This window comes from Musa acuminata, chromosome BXJ3-3 (genome assembly GCF_036884655.1).
Source record: "Musa acuminata AAA Group cultivar baxijiao chromosome BXJ3-3, Cavendish_Baxijiao_AAA, whole genome shotgun sequence".
NCBI lineage: Eukaryota > Viridiplantae > Streptophyta > Magnoliopsida > Zingiberales > Musaceae > Musa > Musa acuminata.
The window spans coordinates 9826103-9844426 of record NC_088351.1 but is presented as its reverse complement, the minus strand read 5'-3'; the positions used below and the strand labels follow the sequence as shown (position 1 = coordinate 9844426).

Sequence of the window (18324 nt, the reverse complement as noted above, 5' to 3'; positions counted from 1 at the left end):
AAAATTTTATTTTATCTTTTTCAAACAGATAACCCCTAAAACATATCAGATTCGATCCATTTTCTCATACAATTATATTAATATATCATGAATAATGTTTTAGAAATAGGACATCATGGAGATGAGACAAAAATAACTTATGATTTGAACAAAAATAGATGTTGTGCTTGACGATGGACAAGTCCATACTCTTAAACACAATGAGAGAGAATGATGCTATAATTATTCATGGTCAAGAGACATAACACATGCAATATAATCATGATAAATAGCCTACTAGATATGCTACATTTGAGTGACATCTATAGAAACATCCTTTCATTAAATGGTAGTTATAAGATTAATATTATGTTCTAAATTTATAATAAATTTCGAAGACATTTTAACATTCAAAATAAACAAATATATTGATTCAACCCATTCCTTTTTGATAACTCGTAAAACACACCATATTGGGTTCATTTTTCATCTTAAATTGATAATTATATTAATGTATCATGAATAATACTATATGACGAGGGAGAGGAGGCAAACATAATTTATGATTTGAACAAAATATATAGTAAATATTTATCATCGATGCCTACGTCGACCTTTCTTTTTTGGTTGTCACTTCACCCTTTGCGTTGACGTCAAGCCACCAACGACGGCATCGACTTTGAAGGCCACGAGTTGCATGACTCGTTCACCACATGAATGGCCACTCTCCTTGTTTTTATTAGGGGACCACCAAAAGAGAAGGTTGATGTGATGCTTGGCTTCTCGGTGAGGCTAAATTGTGGCATCCAACACTCCTTCCTCTTCGATCGACATCCGACCCCTTTCGAAATGTCACAATAAAATACTAGAAATAAAGAAAGATATTTTTATCAATGGATGGATGGGGCCCCGAGCACAAACAATTGCGTGACATCAAGGCTACATTTTTATTCAGCACTATAATCGTTTTTGTTTCCTATTAATATATCAATTATTGTGCAAGCTTGATTACATTTAATTTGTTGGGTTTGGCATGACAAGAGGAATATTGTTTTAATAGGTACTATTTTATTGTGCAAGAATCCATCACACAACAATATCAAAAAAGGTAGGACGTGTTAAGTTTTTTTTTTTTTGGAAAAGGAAACCTCAAAACTTTTATTCCAAATATTTTTTCCCCTTATTTTTTTGTTTATATCATTACCATTTTTTTATTATACCCAAGTTTACATTGTACTTATTATCGTTTGATTTTCACAATGTCACATATCATTTTTTTTTTCTATATAAAGAGGGATTTATCATTTGTTTTAGCTCGTAAAAGATCTTTTCTTTAACTTCTATAATTCTCTCTCTGAAGACAACGTGTCTTGTTTGTGTACTTCATGCTTATCGTCTCACTTGGAAGCAGTAGAATCTCTTTTTGTTCGTGCGTGTAAAAGAGCTCGATTGCACTTTATAGATTTATTATCTAAATTTCATCAGGCACGAGAGGAAGAACAGGTTATATTTTCTAAGACTTTTCTTATATTTTTAAAACCAATTCTTTAGTTATCTTATACTAATTTTTATATCATTATTCTAACATAATGAATCTACTATGTGTTGAGGTGTTTGATATTTTATTTTCTTATAAAAACATTTTAAAAAGATAATTTTTAGTAGGCTTAAATTTCTGTCTCTCTGCATGGATTAGTTATTGTGGTAAAATGATGACTACAAATGCATCAATGTTTTATGCAAATAAGTTATCCTCATGAAAGGCTTATGCAATTTGTGAGTGAAATGAGATGATGAATGTTTTCACACATTTGAAAACTGTTCATATACTATGATCACATCCTCTTGGTATGTATTCAATGAATCATCACAAATTATTGGATTAGGCTTAATCAATTCATACTTCAAGTTGATTATGTTTTGATGAAGATTATAAGAATCATGTAGCTCAAAAATCAAAAACCCTTTTTGTTGGTCAAGTCAAAGGGAACAAAAAGAATACCATGATAGCAATTAATTATTATCTTAAAAATAAAAATAATCAACATTAGGTGTGAAACAAGGTATCCTCTATCAGGCTACACTTGCCAATTAAATAGATGATGAGATACATACAATTGCATACCTATAATTAAATCCTTGTAGGTCATGAAGGTCTACTTCTTTATGTCTCAATATATACAATTGCATACCTATAATTAACATGATTGATGAGAAATGTTAGATCCATTGCTTGTGAGTCATGCAAACATGCAATATTTCATTATATTTTATTATATTTCTACAGGTGATTTGTCATGATAATATTAATACTGGCCCAATTTTTCATCAAAACACATATGAGAATCAGATGGCTGAAAGCCAAATTATTTTATAGAAATCTTTTGTTTTTTGTCCATCAAATATAATTATTTTATATAGTGAAAGAGTCTCATTTGTGGTTAAATTTTTATTGTTTTATCCTTTGAGATCTTATTTATCTTTAGCCCAGCTTAGATGTATCAAGATTTCTAATACTTATATAAGTAAAAATATATATTTAATGATATGTTAATTTACTTGAGTCGTGTAACACTCTCGATCATATTTTACGATGAGAAGTCGACTTGATAGCATTAGAGAAAAATAAAATTAATAAATAATTTAGATTATTGTACCGAGAATGTCATGTCATAGGAGAAATTAGACGAAAAATTATATGTTTTAAAATATATTTATTATCGAATATTAGGATATTTTCTAGAGATATTTAAAAATATATTTTTATATAAAAATAGAGTTAGAAAAACACACGTGATAAAAAGAAAAAGAAAGAGAAATCCAAATGGAACATTTTTAGAAAAGAAAAATCTAAAGAGGTGACAAAGCCGCAAAAATGAAATCTAAGCAAAAATCTCCTATTTCCGGCCACGCTTTTGCCACACACGCACACAAATCTCCACCTGCTCCTCTCGTTTCCTTTCATTCCTCGACGCTCTCTGCTCCCTCGACCTACCTTTTAACCCCCACTCCACCAAATGATCCCATCCCCCAATTACCCCATTGCGTCGCTTACAACATATTCTCAGAATCTTCTCCCCCTCCCCTCTTCTCTCTCTTGTTTATGCCGTATGCTGCTGTTCTCTCCCCCTGGGAAATTGACTCTGTTGAACCGCCCAGGTTCGTCGGTCCTCGAGCAGAACCGCCATGTGCGTGAAGGACGAGATACGGGAGGTATCGGAGGAGACGGAAAAGTTGCTATCTTGCGATGCTACGGTGGGGAAAAGCTCCAGTTTTGACAATCGCCCTGTTAGTGCCCTGTGCTTATGTTTTCTTTTCCTTTCTCTTGTATGTCGTCTTCATGCTGCTCTTCTTGTTCGACCATAAGTTCTCGACATATATTCATATTATATATATGTATATGTTAATTTACTTGTCGCTCGTAGTGCATTCCCCTTTTTGGATGATCCGTGTTGGTCTCTATCTAATATTCTTCTTTGGTTTTCTTTTGTTTCTTATTTAATAGAGTCGAGGATTTTTCTGTGTCTCGTTTTCCATGCTACTTTCTATTGAATTGCACGATTGCTGTAGCTTCTTGTTTTAGCTGTCTTTTCTAGGTCTGATTATTCTTCACATACACACATTAATGTTCTTGAATTGCTTCAGCAGCTTCTTGGTTATGCTGTCCTTTCTAAGGCTAGATCAATCTGCTGCGAAATCACAGAGATGGAAACTAAATTGATATATTTGTTGTGTAAATTGTTTCAGATTCTTTATGAACTTCAGTGTTGTTACTGTCTCACTTAGAAATTTTTTGCTAGTGTCTTGATGAAATGATTGCTACTGTCCTGATAGGTTTATGTGCCTCTTGGGATTATGTTTGCCATCTTCATTCTTCGATGGTCATTTTTCTAGCTCTATCAATTCTCCTGATTGTTTCTGATCGTGCATTGACATGGTTCCTGTGCATATATCCGGAACTGCGTGTTGTTGTTGATTTCTGATGTTGGCTTCTGAAATCAGAGAATATGTTTTTCATGTAGTGATTTGTGTTGATGAATTTATCTATCATTGCTTTTTTCGATACCCAGAGTTTTACTGTAATGATATTATAAGTTCTGCGATCATTACTTTGTGATCTTGACTTACATGGATAGAGTCTTTACTGTAATGATATCGACTTACATGTATGTCATGATGAAACATAAACTCGAACACGTAAAGTGTTTGTTGGTAGCTTTGCATCACTCTCATTATGGATTTTCTTTTTCATCTCAAGTCATCGCATCTTTGCAATGCTTAAACTTAATCAAAGAGTGTGAGAGCTTGAAGTGAAGACTACACCTTTTGATTTTGTCATTAAGTATTTTATAGATCTGGAAGATCTTCTTTCCTGCCTCTTGTTCATACATGTTACTAACAATGTTACTTTTGACAGACGAATAGAAGTGTGAATACAGTCGCGATAGACGATGTGAATCCGATAACAGACTTTGTCCCCATCATTCGTTCGGGGGAATGGTCTGACATTGGCACCCGATCGTATATGGAAGATACTCATATATGCATCAGTGATCTAGCTAAAAAGTTCGGCTGTCGTAACCTCAAAGGAGAGGCTATTTCCTTCTATGGAGTGAGTGATAATAGTAGCTCTGTTGTTATTCGTTCATGCTTATTATTTTTTTATCTATAAGTTCTATGTCTCATTAAGGTTGATAACTGTCCACCTGCATGTCATAATACATTATCTAGAAATTTGAACCTTTCAGTGTGATTCGTTGCTTCGAAAATGCCTAAAAACCAAAACCACAGGACTTAAGTCCCTTTTTTTTCCTATCAGTCCAGACATCCAATGTGCGACTTCTGATCTTAAGGTTTATTTTAACTCGAGACATATCTTAGAACTCTGTTGTGCAGTTCATTATGAAACAACTTGAAAATAATGGTTAGGCGATAGCCCCTTAAAAAACTTCAGTGCCTGTAATAAGCTCGGTGATCATTACTTCGTGACCTTCTTGCTGTGCATCTTGACTTACATGTAGAATGTATTTAACTCTTATATTGATATATGTAAGTAGAGTCAAAAGTAATATGAATGCAAATTGTTTGTTTGCTTGGATAAGAAGTGTATTGGCTCATAATGTTGTTTATTCGTTATGTCTGTGTCAACTTCCAACCCCTATCTTTCCTTCTCATGATTGATTTGGGCTTCTTAATCATTTGATCCGAAAATAAATCATTGAAGCAAAGGCCGTTCTTCTCAATGTGACTGACCTTTCACAAAAGGCACCATAAACTGCATCTGTTTTCCACATTTGAGTTGGCAAGATGTCCATTTTCTTGCTCAGCCAAATGACATCTACCTGCCATATTTGGTCCATGTTTTCTTGTTGACTGTTAAAGAGGCAAACGTTGGATGGCCAAAAGGTTTGATAATGTGTTCAATGGCTTTTCTAAGTTACGCGCTTTACACTAGTTTAAATTTTCTGAGGACATTGTTGTGTGCTTTGCTTTCATTGATGTACATACAGTAGCTTCCTTTGGACCAAGCTATGCATGATTTAGGCTGCCGATGTCTGCAAGAGTCGTTTAGTAAATTGGTAAAACAAATCCATTGAGATTTTGAATACTTCTTTAAATGCAAAGTTCTCATGAAAATTTTATACTCTTTTTTACTCTCTTGATGAAAGAGGTAGTCATTATTGATACAATCATTTCTAAGAAGAACAGCCACTTGATTTCAATATTGACACTACACTTTGTTGTCATACTGTAGATTGAGTCAAATATCTTACAATGATTTCTGTTCTTTAGGTATTCGATGGGCATGGAGGAAAAGATGCTGCACATTTTGTACGTGACAACCTACCGATGGTCATCGTGGAAGATTCTGATTTTCCTCTTGACCTTGAAAAGGTTATTGTTAGATCATATTTGGAAACCGACTTACAGTTTGCGAAGACATGCCCTCCTCCACTTACCCCATCTTCCGGCACAACCGCTCTATCAGCAATGATACTTGGAAGGTAGGCGGGCTTCTTCTTTCTAAAGTGCATAACTCTTCTAGTGATTGATTCTTTTCTTCATAAACTAGTACTAATGACAAACTAAGAGTTTAGTCTCATCAAGCCGATGTGTGGGTGTTAGCATCTTTACAACAAATTCTTTATACTTGAAAAAAAAGAAACATGTTTCTTCTACGACAATATTTTTTTAGGTTTCATAACATAATTCCATGAGATACTCCTTTTTGTTGGTTTTCTTTCGAGAGAGTGAAATGGAGCGTAATATTTACGCTTATCTTGTGGCACTTCCTATTAATACTAATGAGAATGTCTTTGTAGATCTCTTCTGGTTGCAAACGCTGGAGATTGCCGAGCAGTGCTTTCCCAACGAGGCGTGGCTATAGAAATGTCCAAGGACCACAAGCCTTCTTGTGCAAACGAGCGAAAGCGCATCGAATCTCTCGGTGGCTTCATAGTAGATGATGCCTACTTAAATGGGGAGCTTGCCGTCACTCGAGCCCTCGGTGATTGGGGTTTCGAAGGCTTGAAAGATATTGACCAGCCGAACGGACTACTCATTGCTGAACCAGAGCTGAAAAAGATCATGTTGACAAAGGAGGACGAATTCTTACTAATAGGCAGTGATGGCATATGGGACGTCTTCTCAAACCAAAACGCTGTAGATTTTGCAAGGCGACAGCTGCAAGAGCACAATGATGCGACGACCTGTTGCAAGGAACTGGTCCAGGAGGCAATGAAGCGCGGTGCTATGGACAATCTCACAATCGTTATGGTGTGCTTTCACATGGATCCCCCTCCTGCTCGTACCGTGCAACGACGTAGACGTACTATATCGACAAAGGGTTTTCATACCCTCAGTGACCTACTAAAAGAGAAAGTAGCATCACCAACTAGTTTAGAGTGACATAGATTTCAACCGGCATATCTATAGGAAGTGACTAATCGTCTGTAATTGTAGAAATTAAAGGCATATTATTTTCCCAGGTCATTCTTGGGTGTGCAGGATAGTTCATGCTCAATTTTGGTGTTCATAAAATATGACAGATTGTTGATTAAATAAGATAGTGAAACACTAGCTCAAATTTGTCATGTGTATCTGTTCTTCAAGTCAGAAATCAGAGAAATGCAATTGCTACTCTTTTTTTTTTTTGAATCATTTTCAGACTTTTTTTTTGTTTTGCAAAGGACAGATTTGACCACAGGACCTTTCTATCAAAATAAAAAACTTTAACCAAACTACTATCCGACTCCTAATTTAGTGAGATTTCAAAGGACTTACTATCAAAATCAAAATATTCACCGATTAAACCAGCTGACACCGATTACATTCCAATTCAAAATTTGGTAGAAGCAAAAACAAAATGTTTTTTTAAACCATCTCCTATTCCTCGAAACAACAAAAACAAAACTGATGGCAGAGAGACCCTGAGATATCCCTCGTGATCTTCCATCGTGTCTTGTAGAGGACTGTAGGAACCTATGATGATCAAACATTGGCCGTCTTTACTGTTCACAGAGTTTTGTGTCATTATAGTCCGACTACTACCATCCTGGCAAAACCAGCATGGCCGTGAAATATGTGTGTTGCGAACCAAACATGTCCAACCCATAAAAACAAAGAACAACAGTCTTATCTCAATCAATTCCATGGGCATTGAGTACAAGTTTTACTCCATTCTCTATCATTTCAACAAAATCCGAAATAACTTTCTGGTGTTTACCACACTTTGCAAAATAAAATGAACTAACCATAACCAAACTATCAGAAATCTGAACATAGTCCACCACAAAATGCAAAACTTTCAGGCATTTCTAGCAAAATTCAAACTGCTGCAAAGGCCTTCTTCCCACCACCGCTTGTTGATCCAGCTGGGATGACTTTTAGTACATTAAAGCTAACAGTCTTCGCCAGCGGCCTGGAAAACATCCAATAACACTAAGAAATCAATGTGGTTAAAAAATTCCAAGATCTCTCAAATCTCCAAGTATAAGTAAGCAAAAACCTTTGTTCTCTAAATTAACCAATCAAAACAGAGCCAACATAAAGAGAAATAGGTTAAACATATCTTTTGTTACCAGCATATGAAGAAATAACGCTCACCTGCACTGACCAATAATAACATGGTCACCTTCCTTCACACGGAAACAAGGAGATATATGTGCAGCAATATTGGAGTGCCTCTTTTCGTATCTAAGGCAAGAAAATAACATCTTTAATCCCTATAAGTAGCAATTAGAAATGACAACAGGGCAGTTTCTTGCTTGCCTTTGATATTTCTTCACATAGTGAAGGTAGTTACGGCGTACGATGATGGTTCTGTTCATTTTGGCACTGTGGCATGTGCCTGCTAAGATGCGACCTCGAATTGAAACATTCCCAGTGAATGGGCATTTCTTATCAATGTAGGTCCCTGCAAACAACACAGTCATGTTCAAGAGAGCGAGAAACGTGGGTCGTATCCATTGAAGCCGGTTAAAGCTACGACTTTGTAAACAAAGAAAATAAACAAATTTACAACTAGCCAGTCATTTAAGTCAATACAGCAGGCGTTGCACAAACTGACGGCTCTTGCTAAATGTTATAAGATGGCACTTTCTTGTTAAAATAAAAACAATCCTTAACAATTACAAATGCCCAAAGGATATACCAAAAACATCCAGATTAACTTACTGTGTGATAAGTCAAAAAGAAAAAGAAAAAAAAAAGAACCTTGCATATGAAATATGTTAAAGAACCTCGCAAAACCAAGAAGTCGAAGACAAAATGCCACAAAACACCAAAATGAAATATGTTGAATGCCCAAGCATATGAATGAAGGCGCAGTTTCAAATCGAAGGACAGAGGTCCAAGATTGCCATCATCAAGAAAGATGAATATGCATGATCAAGCTGAAATTTTAACAACCTAGGTTGCTTGGTTGATTCATTACTAAGGTTCCACAGGAGCTCAAAGAAATGCAACTTTAAAATCCACCAAATATGCTAAGGGCATGGACACCAGTCTCTTGTAAACAAATGTAAGAAATTGTTCTCTGTATCCATTGTCATAACAACAATAACAAACACTAGAACATGAGCACTGCAGCTGCTTCACATAGGGTATCTCAACTAGTTAGTCACTATGTACTAGCTAGTCATTCTCATGATTAGCATTCTCTGTTGGTTAGATAGTAACTTCCCACTTAAACATCACAATGCACTATAATGCACCTTTGTTTCATCTCCCCGAAGACAATTTTTTTTTTCAGAATAGCTGTCTTTAGCATTTGCAGACATAGAATGATAGGCAAGAATCATTGGAAATAAAAAAAAAAACTTCCACTTTTTGATGGAAAGCTTATCTTAGCACAGAGGCACCAAGTAGAATGAAACCAGTCGTTCATGATGATGGCCAAATATAAGTCATGAAACCTTACCAATGATGACAGAATCTCCTTTAACTCTATATATGACTCAAACTATTGTATGCGTTGTAATTTTTTTAATTGGACTCCTAACGCAATAAAACAATGCAAGATAGCATGTAACCACATCAAGATGATGAGCACACTCCAGAAAGAAGAAGACAAAATGTAGCAATTGGCCACAAAAACAGCATGGTCAACTAGAATGAAACCAAAGGATAAAAAGAACACATTAATCACAATACTTAAGCTTATATTCAAGTAAGCTGAGGAAAAACATGTTAGAGTCAAGACCTTCAATAGCCTCTCTGGGGGTCTTGAAGCCAAGACCAATACTCTTCCAAAATCTATTACCACCTTTTCCAGGCCTCTTTCCCTTTCCAGATTTTTTTGAGCTGCAAATTACCAACATTTGTTAAAATAAAATATTAAATTCTCAACATTGATTTCTTTCAGAAATCAAAACAACTGATATTAAGCTCTTGTCCTTATTTATACCATAGAAACACCTTTGGCTGCTTCAAGAATGCCTTTTCTGTCTGTACAACGAATATAAGACGGTTAGAAACATGCCCGACCTCATCAAAACGATCCTCAATAATTGATTAGGCACAAAATGTACCAAAAAAATTTCTAGACATGTTCACTACATAAATGAAAAAGCACTATTTTACAGGTCAAACCTTGCATTATAATTCATAATTAGCTGCAGATAATTACAAATAAAGCCAAAGACATGTCTTAGTTTCAGTGTCTTCAAATTTAATCAAATAATATCACCTCTATTGCCTTGATCAAAGTAACTGACACTCAAATACTAACAACTGCAATCTTAATCGAATGGTACCACCTCTATGTGACGAGATAAAACAAAAAGAAAAAGAGATGATTAGGCAGTTGCAACCACGTCCATGTGATTGGGATGAGGGAGTTGCAACCTCCCATCTCATCTCCTCCCGACATATGAATGCAGGTGAACCTCCCATCTCATCTCCTCCCGACATATGAGTGCAGGTGAACTCCCTTCTCATGCCTATACAAGGCATCGAGATGCAGCATCCCAATTAAATCCAATCCAGTGCAGAGTGCACTGAGGAATAGGGAAAGAAAGGGAAGAAAGAAAGAGGAAGAAAGAGCACAACGAGGAGAGGAAATCTTCTACTTCATTTGGTTTTTTCTTGGTTTCTCCCTTTTGTGAGTTTCTCTTTCTCAGTTTCTCCTAGTACAAGAGAGGTATCATGTTTCTCTTTGTATTAGAGAGAAGGTTGTAATCTCATTTTTATAGTGAATACATTTTAGTTTGCTTGTGGATGTTTCCCTCAGCTGGTTGAGGGTTTTACCATGTTATATCTTTGTGTTATTATTCTAGTTGGTTTTTATCTTCGGCTTTATTGTTTTAGCTCGATACTGCTTGCCCACATCTGGTTTTGGTTCATTGTTCCTATTTTATTCTAATAGTGGTAGCAAAGCCAACGGTTCAAAAAGACCCAAAGGTTGCAGAGTTACTATTCAGGGAAAAGTGAGGGGGTCAGTTCAAGGAGGAAAGCAGATCAAGTCAAACAATGGTGACAAAGTTCGAGATAGATAAGTTCAACATAAGTAATTTTTCCCTATGGAAGATGAAGATGAGGTCAATTCTAAGTAAGGATAATTGCCTAAGGGCAACTGGAGACAGACCCAAAGATTTCACGAACGATGAAAAATGGGAGGGGAGATGGATGACAACGCAATCGCCAACTTGCACCTGGCATTAGCAGATGGAGTTATATCTAGTATCATAGAGAATACAATAGCAAAGGAGATCTTAGATACTCTGACAAGGTTATATGAAGCCAAGTCACTTCACAACAAGGCTTTTGTAAAGGGAAGACTCTACACTCTTCGAATGTTGGAATCCACATCGGTAACGGAACATATCAGCACTCTTAATACATTGTTCTTTCAACTTTCTACCATGGAGCATAATATTGAAGAGACGGAATGTGTCGAGCTTCTTCTTTAGAGTTTACCTGATTAATATGATCAACTAATTATCAACACAACCACTTTAGTCTTTGATGTTGTTGCAGCATAGTTCTAGAAGAGGAAAATAGATGCAAAAACAAGAAAGATAGATTGATGATGTTGCAGCAAGCTGAGGCGTTATTTATAACAAGAGGTAGATCAATGGAGCATGGCCCCAGTGAGGAAATCGACAGAGTAGATTAAAGTCTAGAAGAAGAAAGAATATCAAGTGCTATAACTATGGCAAGATGGGACACATCAAGGAGTGTGTGAAGAACAAGAACATAGACAAAAAGAAAGGAACTATTCCAAAAGATTCTCGGAGTTGCACGGTTAGTACCTCAAGTGAAGGCAAAGTGTTCTATGGCAAGGCAACAACCTTTTTCGAAGGAAGAAAAGCGCTTGAGGATGTTTGACTAGTAGATTCAACAGCATCTTGGCACATGACCTCCAAAAAAGAATGGTTCCATTAATATCAACCTGTCTCAGGAGGATATGTTTCACTGGATAATAATTATACCTTGGAGATTACCAACATTGGTACATCAAGATTAAGATGTAAGATGGCAAGGTTTCAATATTCAAGGGGTACGACATGTCAAAGGTCTCAAGAAAAATCTACTATCAGTTGGACAATTGGATGAGCTTGGTTGTAGGACTCATTATTGAAAATGGGACTATAAAGATTGTCAGAGGAGCATTCAGTGTTATAAAGACAGAGAAGATCCCTACTAATCAATACCAAGGTAAGCAATACCGAATGATACCGCTTGGTACGGACAGTACGTACCGATCCGACGATATACCGGTACGCGGATAGCCCGCTACCGGACGGGAATATATATATATATATATATATATATATATATATATATATATATATATATATATATATATATATATATATATATATATATATATATATATATATATATATATATACCGAGTGGTATATCGCTCGGTATATAGTTTCATACCGTACCGAGCAAACGTCGATACTCCGGTACGGTACGAAATCGCAGACCTTGATCAATACATACTTTTGAGAGAAACACTACAAGAGACAAATGAATCTGTTGCATCATCTGACTCTGGAGAAGAATCTACAATGTTGTGGCATTGAAGACTAATAGACATATGTCAGAAGAAGGCCTAAAGATTCTCTCTGATAGAAGCCTTATTCTTGGAATCAAATCGTCATTTAAAGCAAGGGTAAAACTTCAATAAGGGAAAAGGATCAAGTGTTTGTAAATAAATAATAGAGGAGAATATATGAGCAAGGAGTTTGATCCTTTCTGCAAGCACGAAGGCATTGAGAGGAAGCTTACAATGTTATACAATCCTCAACAGAATGGTGTGGCAGAGCAGATAAACAAGACTCCTTTAGAGAGAACCAGAGCATTACAAGATACCGTAGGTGTGGCCAAGTCATTTTAGGCTAAAACAATAAGAACTATCTGTTATGATATCGATAGGTCTCCTTCAACAACGATTGAATTGAAGACACCTATGGAGATGTGGACTGGTAAACTAGCTAACTATTCTTCCTTATATACTTTTGGTAATCCTGTCACGGACAAAATTGTAAACAAGGTGTTCGATGTAATGCTTATGTATGTCCGTGTCTTTTGATTTGTTCATGCTTTGCACGGCATGTAGAGGGACGGTCAAAGACTTAACAGCCCTATTTTAGTTGGATTTAGTGGTCGTTTTAGGCTTGTAAATAAATGTTGTGTCATGTGGACACTTGTGAAAGATATCGATCTGTAGTGAACTATTTTGGACACTTTGTTGTGCGACTGTTCAGAGCTTGTAAAGTCTATTTGTAATTTGCATTGGCTATAAAGTGTTTACCGAAATGATTACTTGTGGATCCCGAGTGAGACGCTTTCTCTAACTCGTTTTCTCTTTTGTATGTCTCAAGGGACCATAAGAGGTTTCAGGGAGGCTGACCTTTGCAGACGGACATGCAAGGGTGCCGCATGACTTAAGCAAAACCAACTAAACCCATGTTAGATGGTATCAGAACAGGACAAACACTTATAAAAACACTTAGCATGCAAACGTGGATGACCTAACGAGGCTACGTCGAAGGCAACCAGCACGTGCGACCGCTTGGGGGGAAAATAGGTATGGAGATATAGGGAAAAGGAGTCGCTCAGAGGAGCATGCATCTGAAATTGGCATTCAGAGGAATGGCCAACCCTTCGCGCAAGAGGCACTACGAGGACAAGCAAGCTGGGTAGAATGCGTAGCGCACAAAGGTTGGGATGATTGAGTTTGAGCTACGGCTTAACGTTGGCAACCATACTTGATGGCATTCAATGCAAATGAGGCGCTTGGTAAAGGATGAGACCATGCAAGGTGGAATGAGTTGTTCAGCGATCCAAAGAGTTGTGCAAAGCTCACAGAGGTGAGTGGAATTGCTAACTCGAAGAAATCGGTACTTATGCAAGGGCTTGTATGCGAACGATAGAGTGTTCGTGGTCATCTCAAGGCGACCGAAACTTAGCGCCATAGAACATTGAAACTTTCTCTTCAGCATGAGAAGGATACGTCCGTAGAAGGGTGAAGTGTGTAGTGAGTTCAACATGTTGCTACGCCTTGAGGGATGCAACAAGAGTTGTATTGACGTGGAGTCGCAATCTAGCAAGTGCATTTGCAGGAGACAAAATAATACACAGTTTGTTCAACAAGGCAGAGTAGTACAAGGGAATGGTGGTCACCGAAACTTTTAGAGAAAATGAAACGAAGAGAGAAGTTGCTCCAATGAGAAAGATATCTAGGAGGGATAAGTCTCAGTTCTCTAGAGGGAGAACCATGTGCAACAGACCATACATGTTGAGGAAGAGTACCTCAAAACAACTTTACAAAGCTTAACAGACTGAATGAGTGACGATAAGTTGTCACATGATCTCGCATGAGATAATACATTGGGGGATGCATTGCAAGATCAAGTGGGGGATAGATCCAAGGTAACACAAATAAAGGCACACTTGGAGTCGATATGGAGATCAGACTCAATAGAAGGCTAACCCGTGAAATGGTGGGCATGAGTGAGGATCATCATCAACTCAATGCAAATCGAAGAGCGAAGCAACTTAACTTGGCAGAGTACCCAAGTCGCATGAAGGGAGCCGGCATAGAAGATGGAATATGGGGCAAAGACACAGAGCTTTCCTTGGACAGATGTCAAAGGCATGAACTCTTATAGAGACAAGAGCGGGATCATGTCATTCTATGGGTCCTTCATTCTGATGGAGCGTACTCATTTTGCATAATGTCAAAGACGAAGGGAGCTTCTAAGCACATGCACCTTATCTCAAAGAAGCATTTGATGGAGGAACCAAGACGACTCAACTTACGGAGACAAAGTTGGGTTTAGAAGGCCTTGACACAGGGCAAGAGATACGGAGACGAATACTCTTGAAGAATATACCATAATGCTACCATTCAAGTTGTCATAAAAGAAGTAGTGCGCGACAAAGATTGTGCTAATAAGGGCAGAGGGCTAGGATTTAAACAATGGTGCACTAATTTCAACGAAATCGATAGACTTCGGGAGCTACAAGGCGATGGATCGTCATAAAGCGATGCTTCATCTAGGTGTGACCCGAGAGCGGGTGGACGAAGGTCGATTGTCAAATGAGCAAACATAATCGAATACGGAAGAGGCCTTGTGATGTGTTGACAGAGGCCACACATGAAGGGATCACAATTCAAGTTCATCCCACAAAGATCATAATGCAATAGAAATGTCACTAGGAGACGACATGGTGTAGCGGATCGTGGTGAAACAATTCGTGATAATGCAAGACACACGAATCTAGTCTCGCAAGGGACTATATCATACAGAGGTATGATCGAGAGCTACTGGGAGCTCTACTTCGATGAATAACACGATGACAAAAAAGACTATGAATTCAAGGAGTAAATGTCATGGTATTGCAGAGCTGGGTCTTCCGTGCGTGCATCAAATTTTACATCAGATAAAAGTTGAAATAGCATGATGGATTAAAAGTTTGACTACTCAACAATAGCAACGAAGAGCAGCTGAGAGCCAAGATACGCATTGCAACTGAAGCAAAAGATTAAAGACTCAGCAAAAGCGAGGAGTTGCAACGTTAGCAAAGGCTTCGACGAGGATGTCGAAGAAATAAGTAGGAGAAAATGTCACGGATAAAATTGTAAATGGGGTGTTCGATGTAATGCTTATGTCCGTGTCTTTTGGTTTGTTCGTGCTTTGCACAACATGTAGAGGGACGGTCGAAGGCTTAACAACCCCCGTTTAGTTGGGTTTGGTGGTCGTTTTAGCCTTGTAAATAAAGGTTGTGTCATGTGGACATTTGTGAGAGATGTCGATCTGTAGTGAACCATTTTGGACCCTTTGTTGTGCGATCGTTCAAAGCTTGTAAAGTTTATTTGTAATTTATATTGGCTATGAAGTGTTTACAGAAATGATTGCTTATAGATCCTGAATGAGGCGCTTTCTCTAATCCATTTTCTTTTTTGTAGGTCCTAAGGGACCATAGAAGGTTTCAGGGAGGCTGACCTTTGCAGACAAACACGCAAGGGTGTCGCACGACTTAAGCAAAACCATCTAAATTTGTGACAGTCCGACATATATAATATATAATGCCACGAAAAGAACGAAGCTTGATTCCAAGTCCAGAATATGCATATTCTTGGGCTTTTTTGATGGAGTGAAGGGATATCACTTACAGGACCCCACTAACCATAAGATAATCATCAGTAGAGATGTCATCTTTGTAGAAATTTTATAAAAAGATGCAAATGATAGTACAAAGATCAAAAGTTCAAAAACTATTGAAGTTTAGGTGGAAGAGGATTCTTCTAAAGTAGCATCGAAGCATGATGAACAAGTGCTAGTCCAATCCGAGACTCTAGAAGTTCAACAGTCAACTCGTAAAAGGGTACCACCGACTTATCATAATGAGTATGTTTCGAAGACAATGTGCATATGATCTTCTAACAAAGAATGGAGAGCCATCAACTATTCAAAAGGCTATATGTAATCCATATGCATCTTTGTGGATGACAACAATACGAAAAGTAATTGAAGCTTTACACAAAAACAAGACTTGGAAACTTGTCCCACTACCGCAAGGAAGAAAAGCCATCGAAAACATATGGGATTACAAGATCAAGAGAGAGCAATGATCAAGTGGAGCGACATCGTGTACGACTGGTGGTGAAAGGATATGCTCTGAAAGAAGGTATTGACTTTAATGAAATATTTTCCCTTGTTGTTTGACTTACTACAGTTCGAATAATTCTGGCTTTATGTGGTACATTTGACTTACATATAGAACAATTAGATTTGAAAACCACATTTCTTCATGATGAACTTAAAGAAGAGATTTATATGCTCCAACTAGAGGGTTTTGCTAAAAAAGAAAAAAAGAATTTGGTTTATCCTATGGTAGTTCTATCTACTACAGAAGCAGAGTCCATGACAACTATACAAGCTTGCAAGGAGAAAAATTGTATTAGAAGGTTACTAAAGAAACTTAGGCATAAGCAGGAGGCTATTCTCTTGTACTATGATAGTTAGAGTGCCTTACATATCGCAAAGAATCCAACCTTCCATTACAGGACAAAACACATAAGAGTTTAATATCACTTCGTCCGAGAAACAGTGGAGGATGGTATCACAAAAAATAATAGAGGATCAACACAATGAACAGCCTAGCAGATGTTATAACAAAGACAATCAACACAAATAAGTTCGTGTGCAATAGATCTTATGGCCTGGCGGAGACATAAGCAACAAGACTTGACAAGCCAGGATGAAGGCTTTCATTTCCTTTTTATTTTTTGTTTTAAGTGGGAGATTGTGAAGAGATAACGATAAAACTAAAAAGAGGAACTGCGGAGGCAATCACAACCACCTCTGTGTGATTGGGTAGTTGCACCCACATGGACGAGGGAGTTGCATCCTCCGATGCAATGTGGGGAGTTGCAACTTCCCATCTCATCTCTTGCTGATGTACGAGGGAAGGAGTTCTCCCCTCTCGTGCCAAGTCATTGAGATGCAGCATCCGAATTAAATCCAATCTTGTATTAAAGAGAATGTTGTAATCTCATCTTTTATGGCGAATACCTTCTTGCTTGTCCGTGGATGTTTCCCTCAACCAATTGAGGGTTTTACCACGTTACATCTTGGTGTTATTATTCTAATTGGTTTTGATCTTCAGCTTTATCATTTTAGCTTGATCCTACTTGCCCGCATCTGGTTTTGGTTCTTTGTTCCTATTTGATTCTAACACTCCATTAGATAAAGTCAGAAGATGTCTTATTTCAGTTCTCCAAATGTAAAAAGGCATCCTATCATGTATGCTAAACTGCAGCACTCAACACATTCTTCCATTCAAATACCTGGATCTCAGAACCGAGGCGCTAACAATCCCAACTACGATACATCAATCAAACACGCCAAAACACCACACATCTAAACTAATAAAGAAGGGATTTTTCCCTTTAGGAAGAAGACGAGTGGGCGTGACAGAACAGACAAGTTCATAAAGCGGAGACGAGATCTGACCTGTTCTGCCATGACCGATCAGAGGAGAAGAACGAGGAACGAAGGAACGGAAGCGTCGGCCAAAGAGAGAGAGAGAGGCTGTGGAGCTCCTCGTACGCTAAATCCAAACCCTAGCGCCGGCGATACAGGAGCGACGCTGAGCCTTCTTATAGAGACGGCTTCGAGCTTGGTATAAAAGTGGTCCATCTATGAAGGAATAGGCGCAGCCCATTTGTAGTCCGCTCTATTAAGGCCCATCAGCTCAACAGGTCCCACAACTCGTAATGGTGTGGGCCACATATGGGCTTGTGAGGGCCGAATCATGCCACAGAGACTTCTTGTTTATATAGAACATTTTCGAGATTTTTTTGTCTTTTTCTTTTTTCAA

General features: G+C 37.7%; 2 protein-coding genes across 3 annotated transcripts; one reads left to right on the top strand and one right to left on the bottom strand.

The window, feature by feature from the left end:
- Window positions 1-2941: 2941 nt before the first annotated feature.
- LOC135633196 (probable protein phosphatase 2C 27) lies at window positions 2942-7132 on the top strand. 2 transcript variants are annotated; one of them, XM_065142383.1, is made up of 4 exons: window positions 2942-3234; window positions 4397-4591; window positions 5773-5984; window positions 6303-7132. In XM_065142383.1, the coding sequence occupies exons 1-4, from the start codon at window positions 3166-3168 to the stop codon at window positions 6886-6888; spliced, it is 1062 nt and encodes a 353-aa protein (XP_064998455.1). In that variant the 5' UTR covers window positions 2942-3165; the 3' UTR covers window positions 6889-7132. The 2 variants fall into 2 exon arrangements, with proteins under 2 accessions (XP_064998455.1, XP_064998454.1); XM_065142382.1 differs by having other exon boundaries at window positions 2944-3267.
- Window positions 7133-7593: 461 nt separating this feature from the next.
- On the bottom strand, window positions 7594-18108 carry LOC135633070 (small ribosomal subunit protein uS17-like). The gene is made up of 6 exons (XM_065142133.1): window positions 17958-18108; window positions 9887-9927; window positions 9683-9783; window positions 8251-8395; window positions 8086-8175; window positions 7594-7900 (listed from the first exon to the last, which is right to left on the bottom strand). Exons 1-6 carry the CDS (start codon window positions 17967-17969, stop codon window positions 7807-7809), a joined length of 483 nt encoding a protein of 160 aa, XP_064998205.1. The 5' UTR covers window positions 17970-18108; the 3' UTR covers window positions 7594-7806.
- Between the last annotated feature and the right edge of the window lie 216 nt (window positions 18109-18324).